This window comes from Apodemus sylvaticus, chromosome 12, assembly GCF_947179515.1.
Source record: "Apodemus sylvaticus chromosome 12, mApoSyl1.1, whole genome shotgun sequence".
NCBI classification, from domain to species: domain Eukaryota; kingdom Metazoa; phylum Chordata; class Mammalia; order Rodentia; family Muridae; genus Apodemus; species Apodemus sylvaticus.
Genome location: NC_067483.1, coordinates 16901332 through 16925464, shown reverse-complemented (window position 1 = coordinate 16925464; position 24133 = coordinate 16901332). Strand labels below are relative to the sequence as shown.

Here is a 24133-nt window from a genome sequence, read left to right as displayed (position 1 = left end):
CGTATTATAGGCTTGTCATTACTGCACCAAATATGTGAGAGAAACAACTGAAACTCTTACTCAGGTCAACCAAGCTTTATATAGAGATGGGTACTCCTACTATTCAAATGCTTGCTGTGTTTTGGATGAACTTACAATCAATGACTATCATCTGAAGAGTTCAAACTTTACTTCCCAATCATGTTAAGTCTTAGTAATAGATAAGACAAAAGGTTAAAGGACTCTTACTTGAGATACAATGTATGCTTTCCTCCAAAAATCCTTATTTAAATATATCAATTCATTAATAAAAGTATAACAGAAATATATTAGTTTACTATAAATTGCCTAATTACAGATTGAAAAATTTTCATAAAAACTGTTACTATCAAGCAGCTACATTTTCTGTACTGTAGTAATCTTTAGATAGTAATTACCTTTAACAGCATAGTCCCTGGTAAGTCGACCACACTCCAGGCGAATGTTGCACATATAAGACTGTAAGGCAGCATAAACCAGACATGATGGGTTTACTACAACCAAACCAAACAAACAACTACCACCCCCAAACAAACAAAACACAAATATCGGCCCCCTCCACAAAAAAGGAAAAAACGAAAAGCCCTGCAAAGGTAGGAGGATCAGCCGGGTGGTGGCGGCGCACGCCTGTGATCTCAGCACTCTGGGAGGCAGAGGCAGGCGGATTTTTGAGTTCGAGGCCAGCCTGGTCTACAGAGTGAGTTCCAGGACAGCCAGGGCTATACAGAGAAACCCTGTCTGGAAAAACCAAAAAAAGTTAGGAGGATCTGGAAGGACTCTGTGGTACATAAGATCAAAATACTTGCATGAATTTCTCAAAGAACTAATAAAATATTAAAAAAGGAAATGATTTCCTTTACCTTATACTATAATGAATATAGCATTGACTCAAAGTCTATGGAAGGATAACATTAGCTGTAAACGCTATCCACTCAGGCATCTGCAGATCTCTGTCATCAGCACTGACTCTTGGAACACCCTCCAGACACTCCAGGGCTCCATGTCTAGTCAGCTGGTAGGCCAACACACTTATCCCACTGTACCTCAGAGCAGAGCATAAACATTTTCTTTAGAAATTATGTTCAAAATACATTAGTTTTATACTACCTCAATCCTTTTAACATAAACTAGATTAGGGAATTTATAGAGATTAGATTTCTAAATAGGTAGATTTCTAAAATGTATTTTCATGAATAAATGATTTCTTATTTTTGTACGGATAAAGGGATTCAAAATGAAAACAAAATGCACAACCAAAACAAGTATGCAAAACATTTTACTTATAACAGATCAACATTTTGACATGAAAGGTAGCCACTTTCAGTTTCTCAGGAATGCCTAGAATCCAACAGTTCAGAAAAACTACTACTCAATAATTTCACTATAGGCAAAAGAATGACTTTGCCTAAAGCAAATAACTTTATAAACTTTGACTGTGTGGGAAAGCTAGCTTTTCCAAAGGACGTGAATGTGATCCAAGTGCATTAAAGCCAATTTATATAATAAATATGAGAATCATGTATATGCAGGAACTGTGTAAGGCCTCACATTAACCCCTTAAGCCAGTTACTCCATTCGATACACAGCACTGTGTCACTGTGTGGACAATCAGTCAATTCCAGTGGGACTGTCTATCAACATAATACCATATAAATAAAACACAGCAATGGATATGGCCACTGAGTTTAAGGGACCAGGTGGTGACTGACTAATAATAACTTAACCAACATCGCTTTCACTTTAGAAGGGAAAAAGGAACCCCCAAATATCCTAAACCACTTAGTACTTCTCAGTCAGGATGAAAAAGTAAACTGCTAAGTTTAAATAATCAGAAAGCATCCTACAATATGTTACAGGAAGTAGGTGTTAAATTTCAGACTTAAATCATATTTTCTTGTGTATTTCAACTTGAGGATAAAGAATTATTAGCTCTTCTCAGTACATTCATTCTTGAGCATTCAAATCTAGTACAAATGTTGTGAAATTCACCATGGCTACTCCTCACCATGCTCAAGGGCTGTTTCCTTCAGGGAATAACATCATATGCATCTATCTACATGTTGGGAGGCTAAATAGCACTTAAATGATTCTCAAGAGAGATGTGAAATGTGGTAAGTCTCATCATTATCTATTGACTGTAGGGTCTGCCATTCAAATCCACCACAGCAGCCTCAAATACTGTGAGAAAGGAATGCATGTAGTTCTTACAGAACACACAAACTGAAGTCCAAAAGGCACAGAATTATGCTGGTGGCTCTTTCTAGTCAGTTAAGAAATAATAAAAAGTCTGCATTATTCTTTCATAATTTAAATACTTAAGTAATCTCCACTTTTATTACTTTATAACAATGACTTCAAATTTACATTATTTTAAGTACCATTGTAATAGCTTAGAGTATAATACAGATATTTGTGAATATCCCATCCAAAAATAAAAATAAAAAAACAAAACCAAAAAAAACCCCTCTTCACTATACATATATATATTATATATAAAAGTTATTCTCAAAAATAAGAACATAGAATAGGGACTGAGATCATTAAATCAAGTTTCTATTACCAGTTATAATTCCCAAACCAATAGATACACAGCAATAATTAAAAGCAGTGCAAATATCTTTGGAGGTTAGGATGAAATTATAACACAAGAACATAAAGCCAGGAAGTAAAATGGTAAGCGCTTCAAGTACAAGGAGCAGTCAGTCCATCTTGGTGCTCACAGGGCGGCCCTCCTGCGGCTACTTCTTTCTCTGAAACACATTGGCCAGCATGGCACCTGATGTTGTCAACTGGCCCATTTTGTTCAAAAACTTGGTCTTTGTGTCTTCACTCACTAAACTTGCAGCAATTGACATTGAGCTAGAAAAGAAAAATTTTAAAGTTTAAATTTTAAAATGTGTGGTTGTCAGAGGACAATTTGTGGGTCTTTCTACCATCAGGCATGGCGGTAGATGCCGTAACTTACGGAGCCATCTTGGGGACTCTCCAGTTTTTCATTTGCAAGTGACATATTATTATCATTACATCACACAAAGGTAAGGAAGTTTTGTGATGAGGAATTTTTATGTATTATCTTAGATTTTCTCTTTTACATGAGCAGCAGCAGCAGCAGCAGCAGCAGCAGTTAAGACCACATATGGATTAGGGTTTGCCAGACTTGGCTTTCTAGCTGTGAGGTCCTGAGGAAGTTGTTTGTCTACACAATGGGGCCTATTGGGACTCCACACATGCAAAGTGCTTAGTCTAGTGTGAGGCACATTACAGTACTCTGCAAATGTCAGTAGTTTAATGGTTATCCTTTTGCCTGCATATTTTGTTCCTCAGGAGCCCTCCACCCCAACCCGAGACAGATTGCTTATTGACCTCGGAATTACTAATTTGGCTATGCAGGATGAACATAAAGTCTCTGCTACCTTGGAGCTAGAATTATAAGAATGTACCACTACATCCAAAAACCAAAACCAAACAAACCAAACAAAATCAACAAAACACACACACACACACACACACATACACACACACCCCACCCACATCTCAAAACCGGTTCTGGGGCCTGAAAGCTAGCACAGTGAACAGCTGCTAACCAAGCTACCCTTCTAGCTTTGTGCAGTTGTTCTTTAATTCTATCACTCCATTCAATTCTTACAGCAAGTCTGGAACACAGATATTTCCCAAATGAGTAAACTAAATCACAGTGAGGTTTGCACTGTGCTGATAACAATCCTATTTGTGTGTGTGTGTGTGTGTGTGTGTATGTGTGTGTTATACTAATTTCAATGAAGAGATTACAAATTCATTTCTTCTTTTCTCCAACCTAGTATGCAGGGAGTAAACACAATCTGAATGACTGCTGAAGACTGCTGATTTACCACACTGCTTAACAGGAAGAGAACCCTGATCAGGCACAATTTTTCAGTGCCCTGACAAAAATGTCCTGCAATAGACAGGAAACCCAGCTTACTGCCTTGTGGTTTTGATCAAGAAGCTTTAGACTTAATTTAGATTCAGTTTCCTTGTCTACAGAACAGAGCTTGCAGTTTCTACTGCAAATGTTCTAAGCATTAAGTAAGAAAACGTGTGTGAACACATCAAGGGCAACACATGGCAAGTTACAAGTTTCCACTCACCTGATTTCAGAATGGATTTATGTTTTAAATGGACATGGTGGTGTGCACTAGCAATTCCAACACACAGAGGCAGACCCATGATAAAACACTGGAGTGTGTGTGGAAGCTCTTTTCATCATAAAAGGTTGGGAAAACTTCCCAATACAGAGGCAAGGGACTTGTATGTGTACTGGCTTTGGGAGGAGCATGAGCTCTCTCTCTCTCTCTCTCTCTCTCTCTCTCTCTCTCTCTCTCTCTCTGTGTATGTGTTTGTGCACACATGTATATGCTTATTCCTATGTCTGAGAACTCAAGACTGCCTGGATGAAACATTTCTGCAGTCACCCTTAAAGGAAATATGTTTGAATTTTATTTACTATTTATTGCTCAAAAATCTTAATTATTCTTTAAAAATAACAGTATACATAACACGTATAAGTTATACCATTTCCGAATGTTCACTATCACTGTTAGACATTGACTGTTCACTATCACTGTTAGACATTGACTGTTCAATATCACTGTTAGACATTGACTGTTCAATATCACTGTTAGACATTGACTGTTCAATATCACTGTTAGACATTGACTGTTCAATATCACTGTTAGACATTGAATGTTCACTATCACTGTTAGACATTGAATGTTCACTATCACTGTTAGACATTGACTGTTCAATATCACTGTTAGACATTGAATGTTCACTATCACTGTTAGACATTGAATGTTCACTATCACTGTTAGACATTGAATGTTCACTATCACTGTTAGACACTGACTGTTCAATATCACTGTTAGACATTGAATGTTCACTATCACTGTTAGACTTCTGCATTCACATTCTAACTTGAAACCCAACTGATTCCTTGAATTCTATTTGGCTTTTTCTAGAGCACTCCCACATTTGAAAACTCCCATCATAAATTTATAGGTACTATTTATTTGACTGGTAAGGTTCAATCCAGCAGCAACTCCAGCAATGTCTCTGGAAGCCTTTAAACATAAAGATTTCTAGGCTGGGGACTGGAAAAATGACTCATCAAGATAGATACCTGTCATCAAGCCTGACAACCCAAGGTCAGTCCTCAGAACCTGACTGGCAGAAAGAGCACTGCCTCCTGCAAGTTGTCCTCTTGTCTTCACATGTGTGACAGTGCATATTTGTGCATGTCAGAAAACACACTTGAGCACCCTCACGTGCACCCTTCCTCAAGGCTGAGTCAGAATATTTAGAAGGAAGGTACAAAGCATTGACTAGAGATATGAATCTTAAAAAAGTCACCGTCTCTCATTTTTGGTTCTTACGATTTCATTCAATACTTGAGAAAAAGCTGACCTGCATAATTTCCTTTTACTTATTTGTGTTTTTGATACTGGGACTTACTATGTAGTCCTCAGTGTCCTGCAACTCACTATGGTCTTGAACCAAAGATCTACCTGCTTCTGCTGGGATTAAAGGTGTGTGCCACCACACTTGGCTTGCATAATTTTCTTGTCTTCCAAAGAAGTGATTACAAATAATACAAAATATTATACGTATAGATAGCAAATTTAGAGAGAGAAACTGAGGTAAACAAGAACACTTAAAAAAGAATAAACGTCTTACCCTGGAGGCTCTTGGACAGTCTTGTTTTCTACTTTTTGTTCACATTCTTTTATCATGGAACTTAAAATAACCTGATTAGAAAAGTCATTTTAGTGAAATAAAATTAACATTATCAAATACTATAATCCACAGTCTAAACAAGTGTAAAAACCTGAAGAGGATGAAGTGATAGGGACCCCATGAAGAGGCTGGGCCAAGGCTCTGACATGCAAGTAGGTTTGTGTGCCAATAGTGTGACAGTCAGGAGTAGGCACAGAATGCTGGGGAGAAATACAACCGAAGAATTAGAAACAAGTGATAGGCAAGGAAAGGCATGGACAGAATGCAAGTAAATATCCCAGACACTTCCATATTAAATTCTCCTCATATCAAGTGAAGAGAGTGTGTTATCCCTACTTTAGAGAGTTGTAGAGGTTCAAAGATATTGAAGAACCTGATGAAGTATTACAATTAGTAAACACACTCACAAAATAATGCCAAGCTAGACTTAACCAGTGCTGAGCATGGCTGTCATCTCTAGCCTCACCCTGAGAAGAGAGTGTACAGAGAGCCCAAACTGCACAGGCCTGCTGCTGCTGGTCACAGGCACTTACCTCATGTTCTGGAGACAGATGCTCCATGTCAGTCCGTAAACATCTGAGGCCGGGTAAAAAGTGATTTACCATTAAATCCTCTGAAATGACTGAGGAAAGGCAGTTAAGAAAAAGGGGGGGGAGGGAGAGAAAAAACCTAAAAAAATAAAAAACAAAGCCCCAAACAAACCACCCACCTACCCACCCACCCAAAAACCTCAGCCAACAGAGAAGAGATGATATAGAAAAATGCTCATTAGATAGTGCTCAGGCACAGCAAACGTGCATGTGTCAGACTTCCTTCAGACAGTACCTTTGTGGGGAAAGCTGATACTAATAGTCATCTAAGTGTATTCTCACACTTCTATTTATTTTGGTGATATCTGTTACACTAACATTCCATAACTTAATTAAATACTATATAAATAAAATAATGATGATGAACATTTAATTATGTAATCTAATGTTAAATTAAGTAAACTCTTGCCGGGAGGTGGTGGCACAAGCCTTTAATCCCAGCACTTGGGAGGCAGAGGCAGGCAGATTTCTGAGTTCGAGGCCAGCTTGGTCTACAGAGTGAGTTCCAGGACAGCCAGGGCTACACAGAGAAACCCTGTCTCGAAAAACCAAACCAAAAAACCAAAAATCTAGACGGGGCCAGTGAGCCACGCAGTATTAGAAGCACCTGTCTGCTACCCAAGCCTGAGTGACCCGAGACCCACCCTGACACCAAGCGGTGCGATGGTGGAGAGAACCAACTCTAGAGAGTGGTCTGCTAACGTGCGCATTAGCATTAATGTTGTACTGTGTCACTGTGCGCACACCTACATTTGCATGCACAATTTAGATATGCACATGACACAGAGGACTGCAGCTTAGTTACTGTACAGACTTTTCTCTAGATACTGGGAAAGTACCTCCAGGATATAAGTGGGTGACCTTTGGATTAGAGAAAATGAAATACCAAAACGGGCATGGAGGCTTGAGATGGCCAGACATACAGAAAATAGGGAAGTTATTCTTTCAACTCACTTGTTGGGCCTTATCTTTTCCTTATAAAATCAAAGTTTCAAGGACTGGAAATGTGCATATGGCTCAGTCTTGTCTGATATTAAAACTGACTCTACCTCAGTGGTAAATGATTAAACACCTTTGACTGCCAAGAAGACATTTAGAGATTCGTAAGACATGCTCTTGTATTTTGGATAGCTCTGTAATAAAGTTTCTTTATAAACAAACTCTGTCTTTATCCCTTATATCCACAGTATATGACCTTCCTTCTCCATAACTCCCTTTAAAATACTTGCCACCCAACATTAAGCCCTGTCCTCCACATACACCAACTCGCATTTATTCATCTTTCCTTGGCACACACGCCTTGTCAAATTTTCTCATCACCCCTAAGCCACCTACTCTCCAAAGATTTTTAAGGTCCTTCAAGCATGTCATGACATTTTGACTTGTTATTAGGCCTAATGTTACCTGTAACTTTCCCATGTCAGTTCTGCAAGGAAGCTATGTTCTAATCAGTTTTGGAACAGACCCGGGAAATGAGAATTTATTTGTGACTATACTCTTGACACAAGTAAGGTTGGAGTAATGCACAACAAACCCAGTGCTTGACTGAATGGGGGGCTACTCTAAAATGGCTCTTCTTCCCCTTATTGTCCTTTTGATTTATTTATCCCAGCAACAGTTTATACATACTTAATACCTGATATTTTCTCTGTATAAATTTGTATGTTCTTTAGAAACTATTGCTTTTCTTATTTAAAGATCCTGTTTTACATAGCTAAAGTTGTCCCGATGCTTTTCCCTTTCCTTGAGGAACATTTTATAAACTTTCTATTAGCTAATTAGATTACATGAGTTTTTTGCTTAACTTCTAATGGACCCTTTCACAGTTGAGCTAATTCTTACACTATCATATCTCTCTCACCAGGGTTCTGTCACTTCTTCATAAAAAATTCCTCCTTGCCAACTCACACCAGGAGTTCCTCATTGGTTTCCTCTATCTTCTCTAAGCTGAAAATCCAGCTTAGAAGATGAATCAGGAGTGACAATGACTTCTGCTTTTAGTGGAACAAAACTTATAAAGGACACGGACTTTAGTTATCAAACTAAAATGTTAAGACTTCTGCTTACTGTACGATCTACATGTACAGGAAGCATGCTGATGGAGTCCATGTAAGCAGACCATTCAGTCCTCACAGTAAGTGAAGAACTCAGCAGTGGGCCCTGCTTCCTGAGTTTTAACAGTCCCAGACTGAACAAAAGCAATCCTCCATGGTTATACTTGAGTTTAAAAGAAAATCCAGCCCTAATGAGTGTCTGTGGTACTCTAGAACATCTTTATCTTATTTCAAATGACCTGCTCCCTCTGGTGAGGACTGTGACCTGGCATACAACACACAACCACAGTATTCTAAAACTCTTCCTTTTCTCTATGAATCACTAGGAAGTTTAAACTTTTTCTTTTCTTTTTTTTCTATGATGTAATTCTCTAATTACTTGCCTAGAATGTGCTTCCATGGTTCTCTTGAGAATTCAGCTTTTCGCCCTTCCCAAAGCCTTACTTCCTTTTCTTGAACTCCCTGTCTCTTATTGAGTGCCAGAGGCTAGAGTTCACTTGGCCCATCTTCACTTCCTTCCTGTTTTACTTTACTAAACACAGTAGAGAAAGGCAGCTCAACACGACAGTTAAAGGTCTGTGTTCCAGCTCAGTTTAGCTTTTAACTATGGAAAGCAGAAGTTGTTACTAGTCTTTAAGTCTAGGTTTAATCATTTATAATCTAGTAGATGATATGGACCACTGTTTGTCTCCCAATTTGATTACTAGAGATGACTACCAAGTTGGCCCCGAACTTCTCCAGAGAATAACATTTCTCTAAGAGAAACTCATAGTATTTCACTAGTTAAGTTAAACATTTATTGAAAAGTCCAATACCAGAAAATGAGAGCCTAGATTCATTCTGCCATGCATTTATTGTTCATCATATAGTAAAGCTCAGGGTATGAAACTCATCAAGGCTTTATTATTTTTATAAAATATAAACAGAGGATTAAAAACTACTTTTAAAAATTATGAGATGAGTAGAGTAGAACAGATGTGGCAAAGTTGAACTAGAAATTCCAAAAAGTCCACTCAATTTTTAGTTTTTTTTTTTTTTTGTGGGTTTACACTGGTTTATAGTGGGTTATATCAGCAAATACAGTTCAGCTCAGAAAGGATACAACAACAGGACAGTGCACTGTAGGCTTCAAAAAGATGGGTTGCAATGTCCAGTCTTTTCGAATCCACAATTTGTAAGTTGTTCACCAAGGCTAATTTATGTAAATGTGGTATTACAACTGAAAAGGGGGGGGGGGAGAAATTGTTAAATGTTATCACAATCACATATACACAGCTCTCATACTTTACAATGTATAGTTATGCTTTTTCTTATAAGGCAAGAATGTATGCTTTTCTAAGTAAGCGATTTGTTATTTCAGACATTATAACACCACAGTTAGTTCTGAGGACAGGTGATCTCACCACACCTCTCAATCTCCCATTTGGAAAAACTGATAAAGAAATGAGCCAAGACAGTAGTGGTAATCTATTCATATGGAAACTTATGTCTAGGAACACAGCATGACACATAACCTGGGTGGGAATAATTCTAAAACTCATCTTCAAGGGCAAAGAAAAATAAGATACAATACCTAAGAAGTCTTTTATTCAAGTCTGATTAGGCAAAGATTTAAAATAGCAAATAAAATAAAACAAACAAACATAGAATTTAACTTTAGATTTTAGGAGACTTTTAAGTAAGATCTTGAGGTAGGTACAACAGCCAAAGCAAAGAGATAGATTTATTTATTTATTTGTTTGTTTGTATTTGGACCTGAAGTAAACCTAGAAGAGAATCTGCACTGGGGATTGAAACCTGCACTGTAATCCCAGTGCTTGAGAGGTTGAGGCAAGAGACTGTCATTAGTTCAGGCACAGGTAGAATATGGGAACAAAAGGAAGCCAACTCAAACCAAAGTAGATTTATATGAGTCTTTCAAAAGCCTCCAAAGTATGATGGTGCATCCCTAGTGACCCTTAGAAGTAGTTGAAAATTGTTATGTTTAAGATAGATGCAAGGGACTGTAGCAATGGTTCTGTGGTCAAGAGCACTTGGTGCTTATTGTGCAAAGGACTGAGGTTTGGTTCCTAGCACTCACATGGTAGATCATAATTATCTTTGATTCCAGTTCCCAGTTACAGGGGATCTGATATTCCTTTCTGACCTCCTCAGGTACCAGGCTTCCATTTAGAAATATATGCAGGCAAAACACACACACACACACACACACACACACACACACACACACACACACACACCATTTAGAAATATATGCAGGCAAAACACACACACACACACACACACACACACACACACACACACACACACACCCCAAAACAAAATTTCAAATAGATGCAAGACCTAAATGGAAAATTGGGAAATAATATGGACTAATGAAAGAACTAATGCTAGTATTATTCCGACTCTTCTACTCTTTTTCTAAACACCAAGAGAATTACCTATAAATATGGATAGTTAACAATACAGTATTCTTTTTGATTTCACTGTAAATCCTACTTACAGATTTGACATTAAATTCCTCAAGGTAAAAGCCCCTTGAATGGGAAAGTAGTCCAAAGCAAGGGGGAAGGGTAAAAATCAAATTTCTTTTTTTCCTAAAAATTTTAAAGAGATATCAGAGACAAAGTTAACTAGATCTATTCAACTGAAGTTTTTCTTAAATTTACTTTTAACTGTTCTTTTGGGACTAATGGGAGAAGAAAAAATTTTTTTGTTTCCAATTTTTTAACAGTTCTTAAAAATTGTAAAAAAAAGGCATTGAAATACAGATAGTGTTTGCTCTGAGAAATAACTGTCAGCTTAGAATTACAAAGGACAAAGCCTGCGTGGATCTATAAAAATAACCACTACACATCATGCCCATGGCGATCCAGATCGTTTCTTCTTCCACATCGCCCTCGAGGGTATTTGTAGACAGGTTACAAAAAGCTCTACTGGCAACTAAATTCAACACATGGCATAAGCCACAGACCCATTATTACTTAGCATATATCCTTCAATCTAGGAGCTAGGAGTTACTCTCTCCCTCAAAGGAACTACTGTCTTAATGTCAACCCACCTTCAGAGCTCTGAGTGGGACCTCTATAAATGTGGTGCTGTAACACTGGGATTGTCCATGCTCATAACTAGAAGAGCAATCTTTTTCTTTTGGTTGACTAACCAATTATAAGTACATTCACCTAATACGCAGAGACTCTCATTGTGTTAGTAAGTGCCCATGCCCTCATAAACCTTTTAGACACTGTAGTCCAAATAACTTAATATATTTTGTTGATCATTCTGATCTTAAGACTGGTTGAAAAAAAGACTATCATCTTGGCTATATAATAAAGTCTATTAGAGATTGCACTGTTACAGCAGAAACCATGCTGATTTAAGTGGCCAATCCTATGATCCTCTAGAAAGGATGGAAAACTCCTGAAACTAATAGGACCATTAAGTTTCACAGTGAAAACAAACATGCTTTTGGATACCAAATATGCTTGGGTGGGTTTGATGCCACCCAAGAAACTGTTACAAAGGATGTGGGCCACGATAAAGGAGACAAAGTAGAAACAAGAGAAAATGAGTTAGCATATCACGATGTAGATCTAAACACTGAAAATTAAAGTAGTGTATCAGGATGGCCAAGAGGGATAAGTGAGAATGTGTCTAGTGACTAGAAGCACTAAGGCATACATAAAATTTTGATGAAGAAAGTCTCTTAACTGCAGGTGGAGAGGTATTTGGGGTCTTATAGCTGGTATTTAGGAACACAACAGGGGTGCATCCCAGGATAGCTGCTGGACCACGAGAAACAAAGAGCAGAAAGGCTCTGACACTCAGTAAGCTTCACTACTGTGAAGGAACAATGCAGAACAAGATCACTTACACTCATCTCGGAACCGGGGCTCTGCATTAGGCCCGACTCTGCCAAATGTTCTGATGACCTCTGTATGCAAAGAATGCTGGTCTTGGTACTGAGGGTCTTCCAAGAAAGAAGCCAACTGCATCTTCACTCTTTCTAGCAACTTGAAATCAGAAATAAGAATATGAGAAATGGAGTATGCTGTTAGGGTGAATAATAAGCAGATTAAAAATGGCCTATAGTAGTGGATTCACACTGCAAAACCATTATAGTCAAGTTTTCTTATTAAGAAAAGATCTCACTTTCTGTTTTTGTAGTAATTCTTAATTTAGGTTAACAAGCAAATACACCTGACAAAAAATTAAAAACAAATGGAAAAAACAAAGCCAACTATGTAAGGAGAATCTGATTAAGTTTTTGCTTTTGTATCTAAGTTATACGTCTCAAAACATATTGTAGGTACCAGCTATCCACCCCTGAGAGCAGTGAGTCATGGCTGACTTACATCTTACTCACATTTCCCTAAAAGACATTGTATTTTTAGGATTTAAGGCCATGTTGAAATTCTGGCAAGACTGCAAGCATTGCAGAAAGATGTGCTCTTTTTTCTGTTGCTTTGTCAGTGAAATATGTAGAGGGCAAAAAAGGGAGAAATATTCTTTCTATAATTAAAAATTTAGTTTTTATTCTAAGACTCTTTACAAAAATGAAATTTCATTGAATTTCTTATTTTGGTGAGTAATAAATCCTCAAATCACTTATTTTCTAGTCCACAAGATTTTTTTCATTTGTATTAAATATATGCCCAGTATGACAAAAAACAAAACACCTCTGAAACTCATCTTGGTAAGTGTTTACGAATTTTTCCTTTATGTGTTTGAGTGTTGGCATGTATGCATGTATATAGTACACTGTGTATGCACCTGGTGCCTGGACAGGCCAGAAGAAGGCATCTTCCTTACCTCCTTGAAAGTGGAGGCATGGATGCTTGTGAGCCTCCATGAGGGTACTGGGACCCACACCCAGGTCCTTTGCTAGAGCAGCAAAAGCTCTTAGGCACTGAAGCACTCTCTAGTACCTTGAGAAGAGTGTCATATGTAATGTTGCAGTTAGGCATAGAACATAAAAATCTTGAAATGAAACCACAGTTTCAGAATCAAGATAATTGTCATGGAGAAAAAATCTTCCTAAACACCTGAAGCATGGAAGTCAGGATTTACAGTGGTACAAGCCACAAAGATCTATGTAACATATTAGAGGATTTTATAAGGTAGCATCTGTGACAGTTATTAGGATACAGGTCCCTCCTCTACTTCATCTGTAAAAGGGAGATAGCTTTGTTTTCCTAATGTTTTGTTTTGTTTTTTGATAAAAGGTTTCTCTGTATAGCTCTGCTGTCCTGGAACACACTCTGTAGACTAGGCTGGCCTCGAACTCAGAAATCCGCCTGCCTCTGCCTCCCAGAGTGATGAGATTACAGGCGTGCGCCACCACTGCCCGGCATCCTAATGTTTTATAACAATAAAATATGTATGCTGGGCATGATGGTGCACATCATCAATCCCAGCACTTGGAAGGCAGAAGTAGGCAGATTTCTGTGAATTTAAGGCCAGTCTAGCGTACAATGGGAGTACCAGACCAGACATGGCTATTTAGTGAGATTTTATCTAAAAAAGGAAATGAGAAAAAAAATGTATACAGGATGGCTTATATCCAGCTAGACTAAAGCTAATTTTTTAAATTGAGAACTCTAATACAGAAATGGTACAGGATTTTTATTTTTCTAAACTATGGTAGTTTTAAATATCTGGTAAGTAATTAATTACAAAATGCTATAAAAGTTATGATGCTTCCTGACCCCACCTTCGGGTACGTCATCAGAAATCTGTCATCACCACTAGCGCAGAGTTTAAACAAATGTCCATTTCCTACCTCTCTCTGAATAACTGTTTCCATAATAGTGCCAAATGCTGGGATTGTAGCAATCCTGACAGAGCTGTTAGGAATCAAAAAGAAAGAGACTGAGACTTCCCTGAAAGACAATAGGATCATCATTAACATGTATATAAAAATAAGCACAAGGTAGAAATCCCACATTAGTCTCTAGCAATGATAGTTAAACTTGTAAAGAGCAGACCAAGAAGAATGCTCAATAAGACAGGCAGGATAACTCAGGGTCACAGTCTGTGAACTCACAATTCAGGATCACCGGACAAGGTAACAAGGGCCGGAGCAACCCGCTTGTCAACTAACGCTTCACTCAGGCCTCGAAGAGTCAGCTGTAAACCAGTCAACATGCAATAAAAAATGGTTTGGTAAACTGGAATGAGAACTGGGTTAGCTGTGACTGCGGATGGGCAGGCAGACTCACTGGCCTTTCTTGCTTTAGTGTCCACATGAGACATTAAAAATGTTAAGCCTTTGGTTCATGCCACTACACTCACTGGTAACAACCTGTTAGTGAGATTAGCAGAGCATCCTTTCTTGGCTTGAAGAAATAGTCCATCAGCATGTTTTGGTTTTGAAAGTGTTTATTGATATTGCTACTATATTTATGGCCTCTAAGTTAGGCTTATTGTGAGATTGACTTAAAAAACAACCTCAACAGTGCACTACTGGCAACATGATAAAGTTGAAAATCAAATAGGCATATAACCCAATGTTACTATTTTCAAGTGATTGTTAACAGCATGATGGTTATTTCTCACCAGGCACATTTGGAAAGGAATGCTGGACATGGAAGGCAGGGACAACACTTACATTTCGGGGTCACTGGAGAGAGTAATGAGAGCAGGAACAACCCTCTGAGCTACCAGAGTCTCATTCACCCCCTTCACCAACAGCTGATTGGTCAGCACAGGGGGTTCACATGGTGCACGGAAAGCAAACAGTGTGCGGCCCGCGGGAAGAGAGAGGGACAACCAAGAGAGAGAAAACACAAGAGCAAAACCAAAATTAGAAGCTAAGCGAACACTGCTGCTGGAGTGCTTACCAAGGCAGAGGGCTCAGGAGGAAAGAGAGCTGAATTGCTTAGCAGTCCACAAAGAGGCTTGCCACCAGTTGGATGGCAGTTTGTTCTTTAGGTCAAAGACTATATTCAATTTTCATCTTCAATTAAAATGCAATGTAAGGAGAATTTCCTTTTCTTTCTTTTTGGTTTTATTGAGATAGGGTCTCACTATGTAGCCCCCAGCTGTCCTGGAACTCACTATGCAGACCAGGATGGCCTTGAACTCACAGAGATTCCCTTGCCTCTGCTTCCCTCTGTTGGGATTAAAGACATGCACCACTACACTCAGCTCTTTAAAAAAAAAAAAAAAAAACAACTAAAATGGAGATGTGTATTATATTAATAATTATTAGTTAAAATTATTAAAAGTCAACTGAGTAGGATTTTATTATGATCAATGAAATACAAACTTTTGAAAACAAACTTTAATGGCTTGAGTCATCACTAAACTGCTTCTGTCTGTTCTACAGCGAGGACTCTAAAGACCACACAGTAAAACTCCCAACCTTTCCTTGTACAGCCTTATCATCTGAGTTGCAGACATATACTGAAGCAATATGTTCTGGAGTACTCAACCTAGACATTAGTTTTGGGTTCAAATTCCAGCTCTTTCTCACTATTAGCCATGCAGCCTTAGATAAATTACAAAATCTCGAGACTAGTTTACTCATCTGAAAATGTTGAATTTTTCACCTAACTCAAATGGTGAATGTACTATTAATTTGCAAGCAAGAACTACTGCGCACGGCAAAGAATATGCATATAATATGAATTTAGTTATAATACTACTAAATTTTTATAAAAATAAGTAATTTAATTACATCTGTTAGGTCACTTTTGAAAAGATCTTTTTCATATAATTTTCTAAAAGCTTACATACATTTTAAAGTACATATGATGAACAGAATCAATCTCTCCAACAGTCATTAAAATACTTTGGTTAGTAAATGATGCTAATTTTCATAAAACAAGATAGTAGTAGAGCATAAATTTTGTTTTATAAAGATTATTGAAGTCACTCCTCCCAGATTCAGAATGTAAGCACATCTAATTACTAAATCCTAATCAATCTGTTCATTAGTTGTAGCTCTCAGAGAATCAGAGCTACCATTAACTTTCAATATCACAATCACCTCTGTGCATGTGGTGGCATTCCTCTTATAAAGTATGAAAAACTTAGTTAACATGTGAATTTATTTAATCCTGCGGTAATCCATTACCATTTATCAACCCATTCATTCCAGAACTGATTTCAGTATTCTGAAACAATTTATTAAATGCCTATGTTAATTAGGCAGGAGTAAAGTGACAAAAGATATTTTGTTATTATTTGAGTAATATTAAGTTCGGGTAGGAAGAAATAGTTCAAGGAGTTCAAATTCATTGCACCATAAGCTGGCTTAAGTTTGGATCAGCAAGGCCTATCTTGATGCCTGGTGTCTTGAATTCATCATTTCAAAGAGGGTAATTTAGAGGACAAGTTAGTTTATCACTGCTCTAGGATCCTTTAGGTAATTTTTTTTTTTTTTAAAAAAAGGTAGACAATTAGGAATAAATTTAAGAGTTATCAATTATTAGCTATTCACATGCTGTTCCTTTTGATGTTTTTTGTCTGGTGAGGCAAATACAAAACTATCAAAATTTTAGCAGATGAAAGTCTTAGATGTATAGTAATGTGCATTTGTTCAGGGTCAAAAGTAGAACCAGAAGACAGACTGATTCATTCTTCTTTGTCTTAACTGATGTCGGTCCTTTCTTTGAGTTAAAGTCTAATGATATAGTTCAATTACCTCATGATTAATAGTCATATGATGTCTTTTTCTGTAATTTGTCACTCTAGAAGGCCACTTAACATGAAAGTCATTGTGTTCCCCCAGTAAAGAATTATATCCATTTATTTTCTACTTCAAAAAGCACGGCATGGTATCTTTCTTAGCACTAGGAACAACATAATTCCAGTGTGTTTCTCCATGTCCTGCTATCTAAAAACAAAGCTGAGTTTGTGTTAAATTTCCTAGTATATCAATTTCGCACTTCATTATTTAATCCTGTTACTTTACTTTTGAGGTAAGCTCTCAGGTAGTCCTGGCTGGCCTTGAACTCTCAGGCATCGGAGGATGAGCATAAACTTTTGATCCACCTGCCTGAGTTCTGCAGCACCACACCTAATCTTATGTGTTCCTGGGACAGAACACAGAACCTTGGGCATTCAAGGCAAGCATTCAAGGCAGACACAGGCAAAACCAAACATGAAATGTGGGAAGCTACTTTTATTTATCTGAAATGCTTGAAATATACATACCTTTTAGAAACTAGCAGTCAAGAGAAAGAAGTTAGTTTTTAGTTCTTAAGAGAGTAAAATTGCACAAAGAGAGTATTAATGATAGTTTTTGAAAGGACACATTTTTCTTTTGAGAGAAATGAAGAAAGCCATCTTCATGGTTAATAATGTCCACTGTTCAACACACTGAATAAACAAAGTTATTTATCCAAAAGGGAATTTGTACAGATAAAAACATCAAAATTACTCTGGCATTGGCTTCAACAGATAACTTTAATTATAGATCATCTTAAAAACAAAAACAAAAAAGAACAAAACTTTCAACTTCCTGGCCAAGAGAATTTTATTCAGGTTTGATCAATCTAGTTATTGAAAATTATAGAAAGCAAATATTTTAGGTATATTCTGTATTTTATCATTCCAATTGCAGTTTGTCTTAAATTATGGAGAAATTCTTAAATTTACGAAGATTTTAATTTATTCTTCCCAAGAGCATTTTAAATTCTAACCCCTAATGGAGACACGATACCTGGCTGAGAAAGGGAAAAGCCAGTTTTCTCCACTGGAGTGTGACTAGGTATACATCAACCACACTCCAGGGCAGGGCTCATGCAAAAGAGCAGCTGTCAACACAAAACAGACTTTGTATTATTTTTAGAGCTTTTTTTGCTTAGTTCTGTTTTGTTTTCTTGTCCTACTGATTTTCTTCTTTTTCTTTTCTTTTTTTTTAAAGCTTATTTAAATATTTTGTTGGCTTTTAAAAAAAATCATTTTTTGAGAAAGAACTTGAAGTTGGATAAGAGGCGAGGAAGATCTAGAAAGAGCCGAGGAAGGAGATGAATATTACCAAAGTATTGTGTGTGAAAAAAATTAAAAAATAGAATGACAGGCATAAAGAGATAATTTTAGTTTATACATTCCTTATATATACTTTTATTATTTTGTAAAGTAATAGCACAAATTAGAAAAACAGTGACATGTCAATCAACATTTATAACAGTTCGTATGTTTGACACCATTTTAATGGCTGTATTAGCTCACAGAATATAAAAATCATTTGAGTAGGATATGTTTAATCATTATCTTCATTTTGTAGATGAGGAAACTAATGAATAGACAAGTTCAACTCTGTCTTAGTGATTAACAAAGTTGTTAGAAGAGATGTAAACTGAACCCAGGGAGCCTAGCTCTAGGTAAAACCCAACAGCACCAAAACTAAACCAACTGAGGACTCCAAGATCTAAAATTAAGAACCTAGCTCTATGTTATAATGTGTTACCTAATGTGTAAACTGAAAGGCGTTCTTAGTTATCATACCATATTAGGAAGATAGCAAATTAATAAAATTTAGGTATATTACAGAACAATTTCCTGTCTTATAAGCAGTCAGTAGTCAGTGACTAGGGATCTTATTCCAGATATGATATGTGAAGAAAAACTATAATTGTAAGTAACTGCATTTAATACTAATAAAGAATACTACAACTTAAGCAATTCTCTATGTTGTTTTAGCTTGAGTAGTTATTTACCTCTGTAAATAGGAAAGGACAACCAGAAACATTTAATAGGATGCAATTCAAATAAGGTTTAAAGGAGAAATGAAACCAAGAATAACATTTAAAAGAACCAATAAGGATAGAAAACATTCTTCAATCTGCCAAAGCTAAAGTTCTGCCCCATCACACAGTACACAACTAGATAGTACTTAATGTCACAAATCAATCAATAAATATATATACACATATACATGGTATTAAAACTTTTTCTTTTCCGAAGGAAATCACAAATAGAGGCAAGAAAAGAGAATGTAACATACCTCAAACATTCTAGCAGCAGTACACCTGACAAGGGCAGAAGTGTGAACAACACCGTACCACAAAACAGTTAGCAACAGCTCATGGTAGGCCGGATTGGCACTGTGGAAGAAAAATGACAACATTAAGATCTAAGCCATGTCTAACTGCTGCATTGAAAAATCATAATCCATCTGTGTGTGTGTGTGTATTTTATTATGCGTAAGCACATTAGTGGCAAAATACTGGAAGAGAATATGAATGAAATATATGGATGAAGTATATGTTTATTACACCACAGCTAAGATTCCACAAAAAAGTAATTTTATATTTAAGTGTAAACCATAGTCAGAATTACACTTTTCTCTAAGCATCTATAATTGTGACAGAAATTCTAAACAATTTAATAGCATGAAAATTAAAATTACGAATAAAAATAGGAATGGTAGGACATCCCTATATACAGAACACAGGAGGCGAGAGTCAAAGGGTAACAAGCTCTAGCTAGGCTAGCCTCCACCATGTAGCCAAGGTCTATCAAAGCCTGTTTTGCCCCATGGTTGCAGTGAAAAGCCAATTCAAAGAGAAGATGGTGCTATTAGTTGATGAACAGGGCAGGCAGGCGGTTTCCCAGTTCAAGTGCTGCATGAGTTCAAGTGCTGCATGAACTCCTGCAAGGGCAACTAAGTCAGATTCTGTTCATAACAAATGAAAAAATTAAAAAGAGGCTCTGTGGGAGAACATCTGTCTGGCATGTACAAGGGTCCAGATTTAATTTCTAGTAGCACAGAAGAATGACTGAGCTCTAAGTACCCCGGTAGCTGTGACTAAGCTCATCACAGGGACCTCATGACAGCAGCTTTCAATTGAGGCTCTTTTTTCACTTCTGGAAAACCATTTTAAAAAATCTGTACTCAATCATATTTTTCTACTAGCTTCAAAGTCAGTACTAGTCTGCACCGCTTTTCTCATTAAAAACTTACAACACATTGACTACAAAAATATTTAAGAATAATCAAGTAAGTAAAACCCAAACCAACTCAAAATGTAAAATGTTAATTTCCTTAAAAACAAGAGTTATGTGACTAAGCTTAATCATTCCTTCATTATATAAATACATTTGAAAAACTACATATACCTTAAAACAAAAAAAGAATGTATCTTATCCTGTTTTCCTTCTCTAGCTGTGGAAGCGTGTGAGAGCTCCTTCCCTTGCCTCTCAGGCAAGCACTGCCCGGCTTCAGTCGGGGTGGGTGGGTGCTCCTTTCACCTGCTTTTCCACTCTTAGGTGGGACTTCCCACTGTTATCACTCAGGAGCTTCCCTTCCTTGTTTGAGACTCAGTTTCCTGAGTCTATCTTTTTCTTTAATATGCTTTTAAAAACACAAGCCAAGCCACCTATAAGCTACTTTGTTTTTACCCAAGTTCCACAAAGGAAGCCTTCAGGCTGTCAAGAGGAGCATGAGACAGGGAGAGCAGCGTCATCACGTCCTCCAAGAAGCCGACTAACAGCTTTCGGTCCTCCTCCTACAGAGGAAAGATACTGATGGTGAATTCCTGAACAATTAAGTAGAAACAAGTGTCATAATTATCCATCTTTAATAAGAAATGATTGCCACATGTAGAGAATCCCATTTAAAAATATTATTCATTAACCTTATCCATGATTACAATGGGATGAGGTCAAAGACTGCTGTCAAATATAGAAGCCAGTAGCCATGATTATTTATACTTAAATAAAATTAAGTAGCATAAAAATTCTTTAGCCACACTAGATAACAGTCTTAAATACTCCTCAGTATCCTTAGTATTAGAAGACTCTGATATATATCTATACACCATATACTATAAAAAGTTTCATTGGTTCATCTTGATTTAAGGTATATTTTATTAAAATGTAAATTATCAATTTTAGTTTCCATAAATAGTGGCTATACACAGCTAATACAGACCACCAAAACAACTGCCTTTCTAATAGTAAACAGTTCCAAGAATTATGTTTGCAATATCTAGTGGTGAAAACTCTAATTGCTCTAGAAACAGTTCAAGTTTGTGATTAAAAATAAATTAGTAACATTTTCAAGTCTTATTCAATGAGTCATTATGACTTTCATAATTTTTATTAAGAAATGAACAACGCTGTTAGATGAGAGGTAAAGCTAATCTGAATTGTCCATATCAGGGAAGGAATCTGATATTCTCCCAGGAAATAAATACATAAGTAAGGTGGAACAGCCCAACAGGATACAAGCCAAGGACTAACAGCTCCGGACACCCAGAGGTCCAGAAGGAACACTAGCTACATGGAATCAAAGGGAGACACAGAATGTTTTCTTTGCTTTTCTTTCCTTTTCTTTCCTTTCCTTTTCTTTCCTTTTTCCTTTCCTTTTTCCTTTCCTTCTTTCTTTCTTTTTTAAACCACTGTGCTGTTTAGTTTTTTAGTTTGTGTTTTGGTCAACTTGACAAAAGCTAGAGTAGAGTCATCAGGGAAGAGGGAAATTCAAAAGATGAAACTACCTCATTAGAATTGCCTCTGGGCAAGTTGGTGGGCATTTCTTGATGAATGATTCCTGAGAAGGGACATGGATCATGGAATTTGCTCCAAGCCACAGGGAACACAGAGTGCCAGCCTGTTGCTGCAGCAGTAAGCAATGAGCCACAACTCCTAACATCAACACTAGTTTACTTCCCTATTCCTGAATCTGGGCTGGGTTTGTGACTTATTTACACTAAGCTGTGCCAGTTCTGAGACTAACTCTTAGTCTAGCGCATTCTACTTCTATTCCACTCAGGTTTTTGAATCACCACATCAGGTAATGGAAGGCAGACAGAGGTCCTGGCACATGGGTGGTGGAGCTCAGTCACCCCTGCCAAAGCTCCACCAACAGAACTGCTTATGCAGCACGAATGAGCATGACAAGAAAGTCAGATAAGCCCATGCTGACTGCAGAATCATGAACTAATACAATGGTTTAAAACTGCTATAAAATACTATGTCTTGGGGTAGTTTAATATAGAGAGGTAATTAGGAAAAACAAAGCCCTTCTAAAGGGTGCCTTGGTAAAACAAGTTTCTACTGTATTTTCTAATTTGGTTTACCTAATACATTTATTTATTTATTTATTTATTTATTTATTTATTTATTTATTTATTCATTCATTTATTTAAAACATCATGAAACACAAAGAAATTACGCTAAGTAAATGTGATGGTAAATTTATTTGTTAAATTGATACTTAATTCGGAGACTTACTCAAATATGCTTATTACAAAACATTTCCTGAAAAAAAAAAGAGTAACTTTTGGTTTTTATTTTTTTCTGGCTAACATTTTCATTTAAGCTAGATAGAGGTTTTGGGTTGACCTCAGCAAGCAAACATCAGGTATTGTCTAATGAGAAATCACCTTTACTGGAGAGGAAGATTCTTCTCTTACCTGAATGTAACACGTGAGGACTCCTGTTGCATAAATGGGGACAGTAGCTTTAGTGAGGACCCCATTTCCTGCTGAGGAATCTAAAATTATTAAAATATTTTTAAAAATTCTAGCATACTTTAAGTGTAAAGAAAAAAGTGAAAATCACAATTGTATTTAAAAGCCCAATTATTTACAAGATTCTTTTGGGAAGTATTTTGGTGAAGACACATTTTGGGGTGTTAACCATAACTTAGTATTTCTGAAGTGGCATTAGCACATACACTTTTTTTGTTGTTTGTTTTTTTTTTTGTTTTTTTGAGGCAGGGTTCCTGTATAGCCCTGGCTGTCCTGGAACTCACTCTGTATACCAGGCTGGCCTCAAACTCATAAATCCGCCTGCCTCTGCCTCCCAGAGTGCTGAGATTACAGGTGTGCACCACCACTGCCTGGTTAGCACACACACTTCTAATAGATGAAAAAGGAATTTTAAGAGCCAAACTGGGATCTTAGACTCGTGTTTTTAGAATAAAAAAACCAAAAACTTTCTTTGAGAGTCTCTCAAGCACCTACATAGCCAGGTCTTGGTAAATCTGTATGCTTTTAGGTTGTAGCATTTTGTAAAACATAAAGGCACTTAACGAAAAGTAGCACCCGGATATAAATCTGTAGCCTGCTTTAGCTTGGGGATTCTAGTTTCCAAGGGCCCCTTCTGTATGTACTGTAGGGTTTTGGCCAGACAGCACCCTGATAATGTTCATGGAGGAGGAATTAGACTACACAAATGAAAAGAAAGAAAAGCAAGAGATTTCAACCATGACTGTGTGACATATGACCCATTCTCTAAGAGTCATTATCTACAAATACTAAGATAAAGTGAGTCTTACAAAGAAAACTTCCAGACATGACAATGAGGTAAACAATTTAGTTCATTTACTGGTTATTACATACTTGTTTTAATTGGTTAGTTTCTATGTTCTTAAACTTTTTTTTTTTTTTGATATTGTTGTTACTGTACTTCTATTTTTATAGTTCATTTATTTTCAGAGCCATTCATAAAGAAATTGAGTTGAAAAGATACATTTAACAATTGGATGTAATATCAACAACAACAAAACAGGTTTCACATTAGCTAGCATTTAAAGTTTATTTTGCTGGTAAAGGTAACCTTTTCATGGGAGGATACTGGTGTTAGCTGAACATGACAGTGGTAGCAGAGAATTAAATCTGAGGCTGGAGTAAGTGGTATTTAGCAATCCTGACTTTAAAAATGGGATTAATAATCATTTTCTTTCTGAACAATTAACTATTCACAGCTAACTTGATTTTAAAAGCTGTCAATTCTCAATAA

General features: G+C 36.9%; 1 protein-coding gene across 6 annotated transcripts in view; it reads right to left on the bottom strand.

The window, feature by feature from the left end:
- Nucleotides 1–1276: 1276 nt before the first annotated feature.
- Relch (RAB11 binding and LisH domain, coiled-coil and HEAT repeat containing) overlaps nt 1277–24133 on the bottom strand; it is a 101986-nt gene continuing 79129 nt past the window's right edge. The window contains exons 20-29 of one of the 6 annotated variants that reach the window (XM_052201233.1): nt 22804–22883; nt 20789–20895; nt 19392–19491; nt 15045–15127; nt 14217–14280; nt 12309–12447; nt 9537–9653; nt 6324–6412; nt 5731–5801; nt 1277–2877 (exon numbers count right to left, since the gene is read on the bottom strand). In XM_052201233.1, coding sequence (XP_052057193.1) covers nt 2757–2877; nt 5731–5801; nt 6324–6412; nt 9537–9653; nt 12309–12447; nt 14217–14280; nt 15045–15127; nt 19392–19491; nt 20789–20895; nt 22804–22883 — 971 coding nt within the window. In that variant the 3' untranslated portion in view covers nt 1277–2756. Of the gene's footprint in view, nt 2878–5730; nt 5802–6323; nt 6413–9536; nt 9654–12308; nt 12448–14216; nt 14281–14480; nt 14564–15044; nt 15128–19391; nt 19492–20788; nt 20896–22803; nt 22884–24133 lie in introns of those variants that run through there. The other 5 variants (XM_052201232.1, XM_052201234.1, XM_052201235.1 and 2 more) reach the window with 5 other exon arrangements.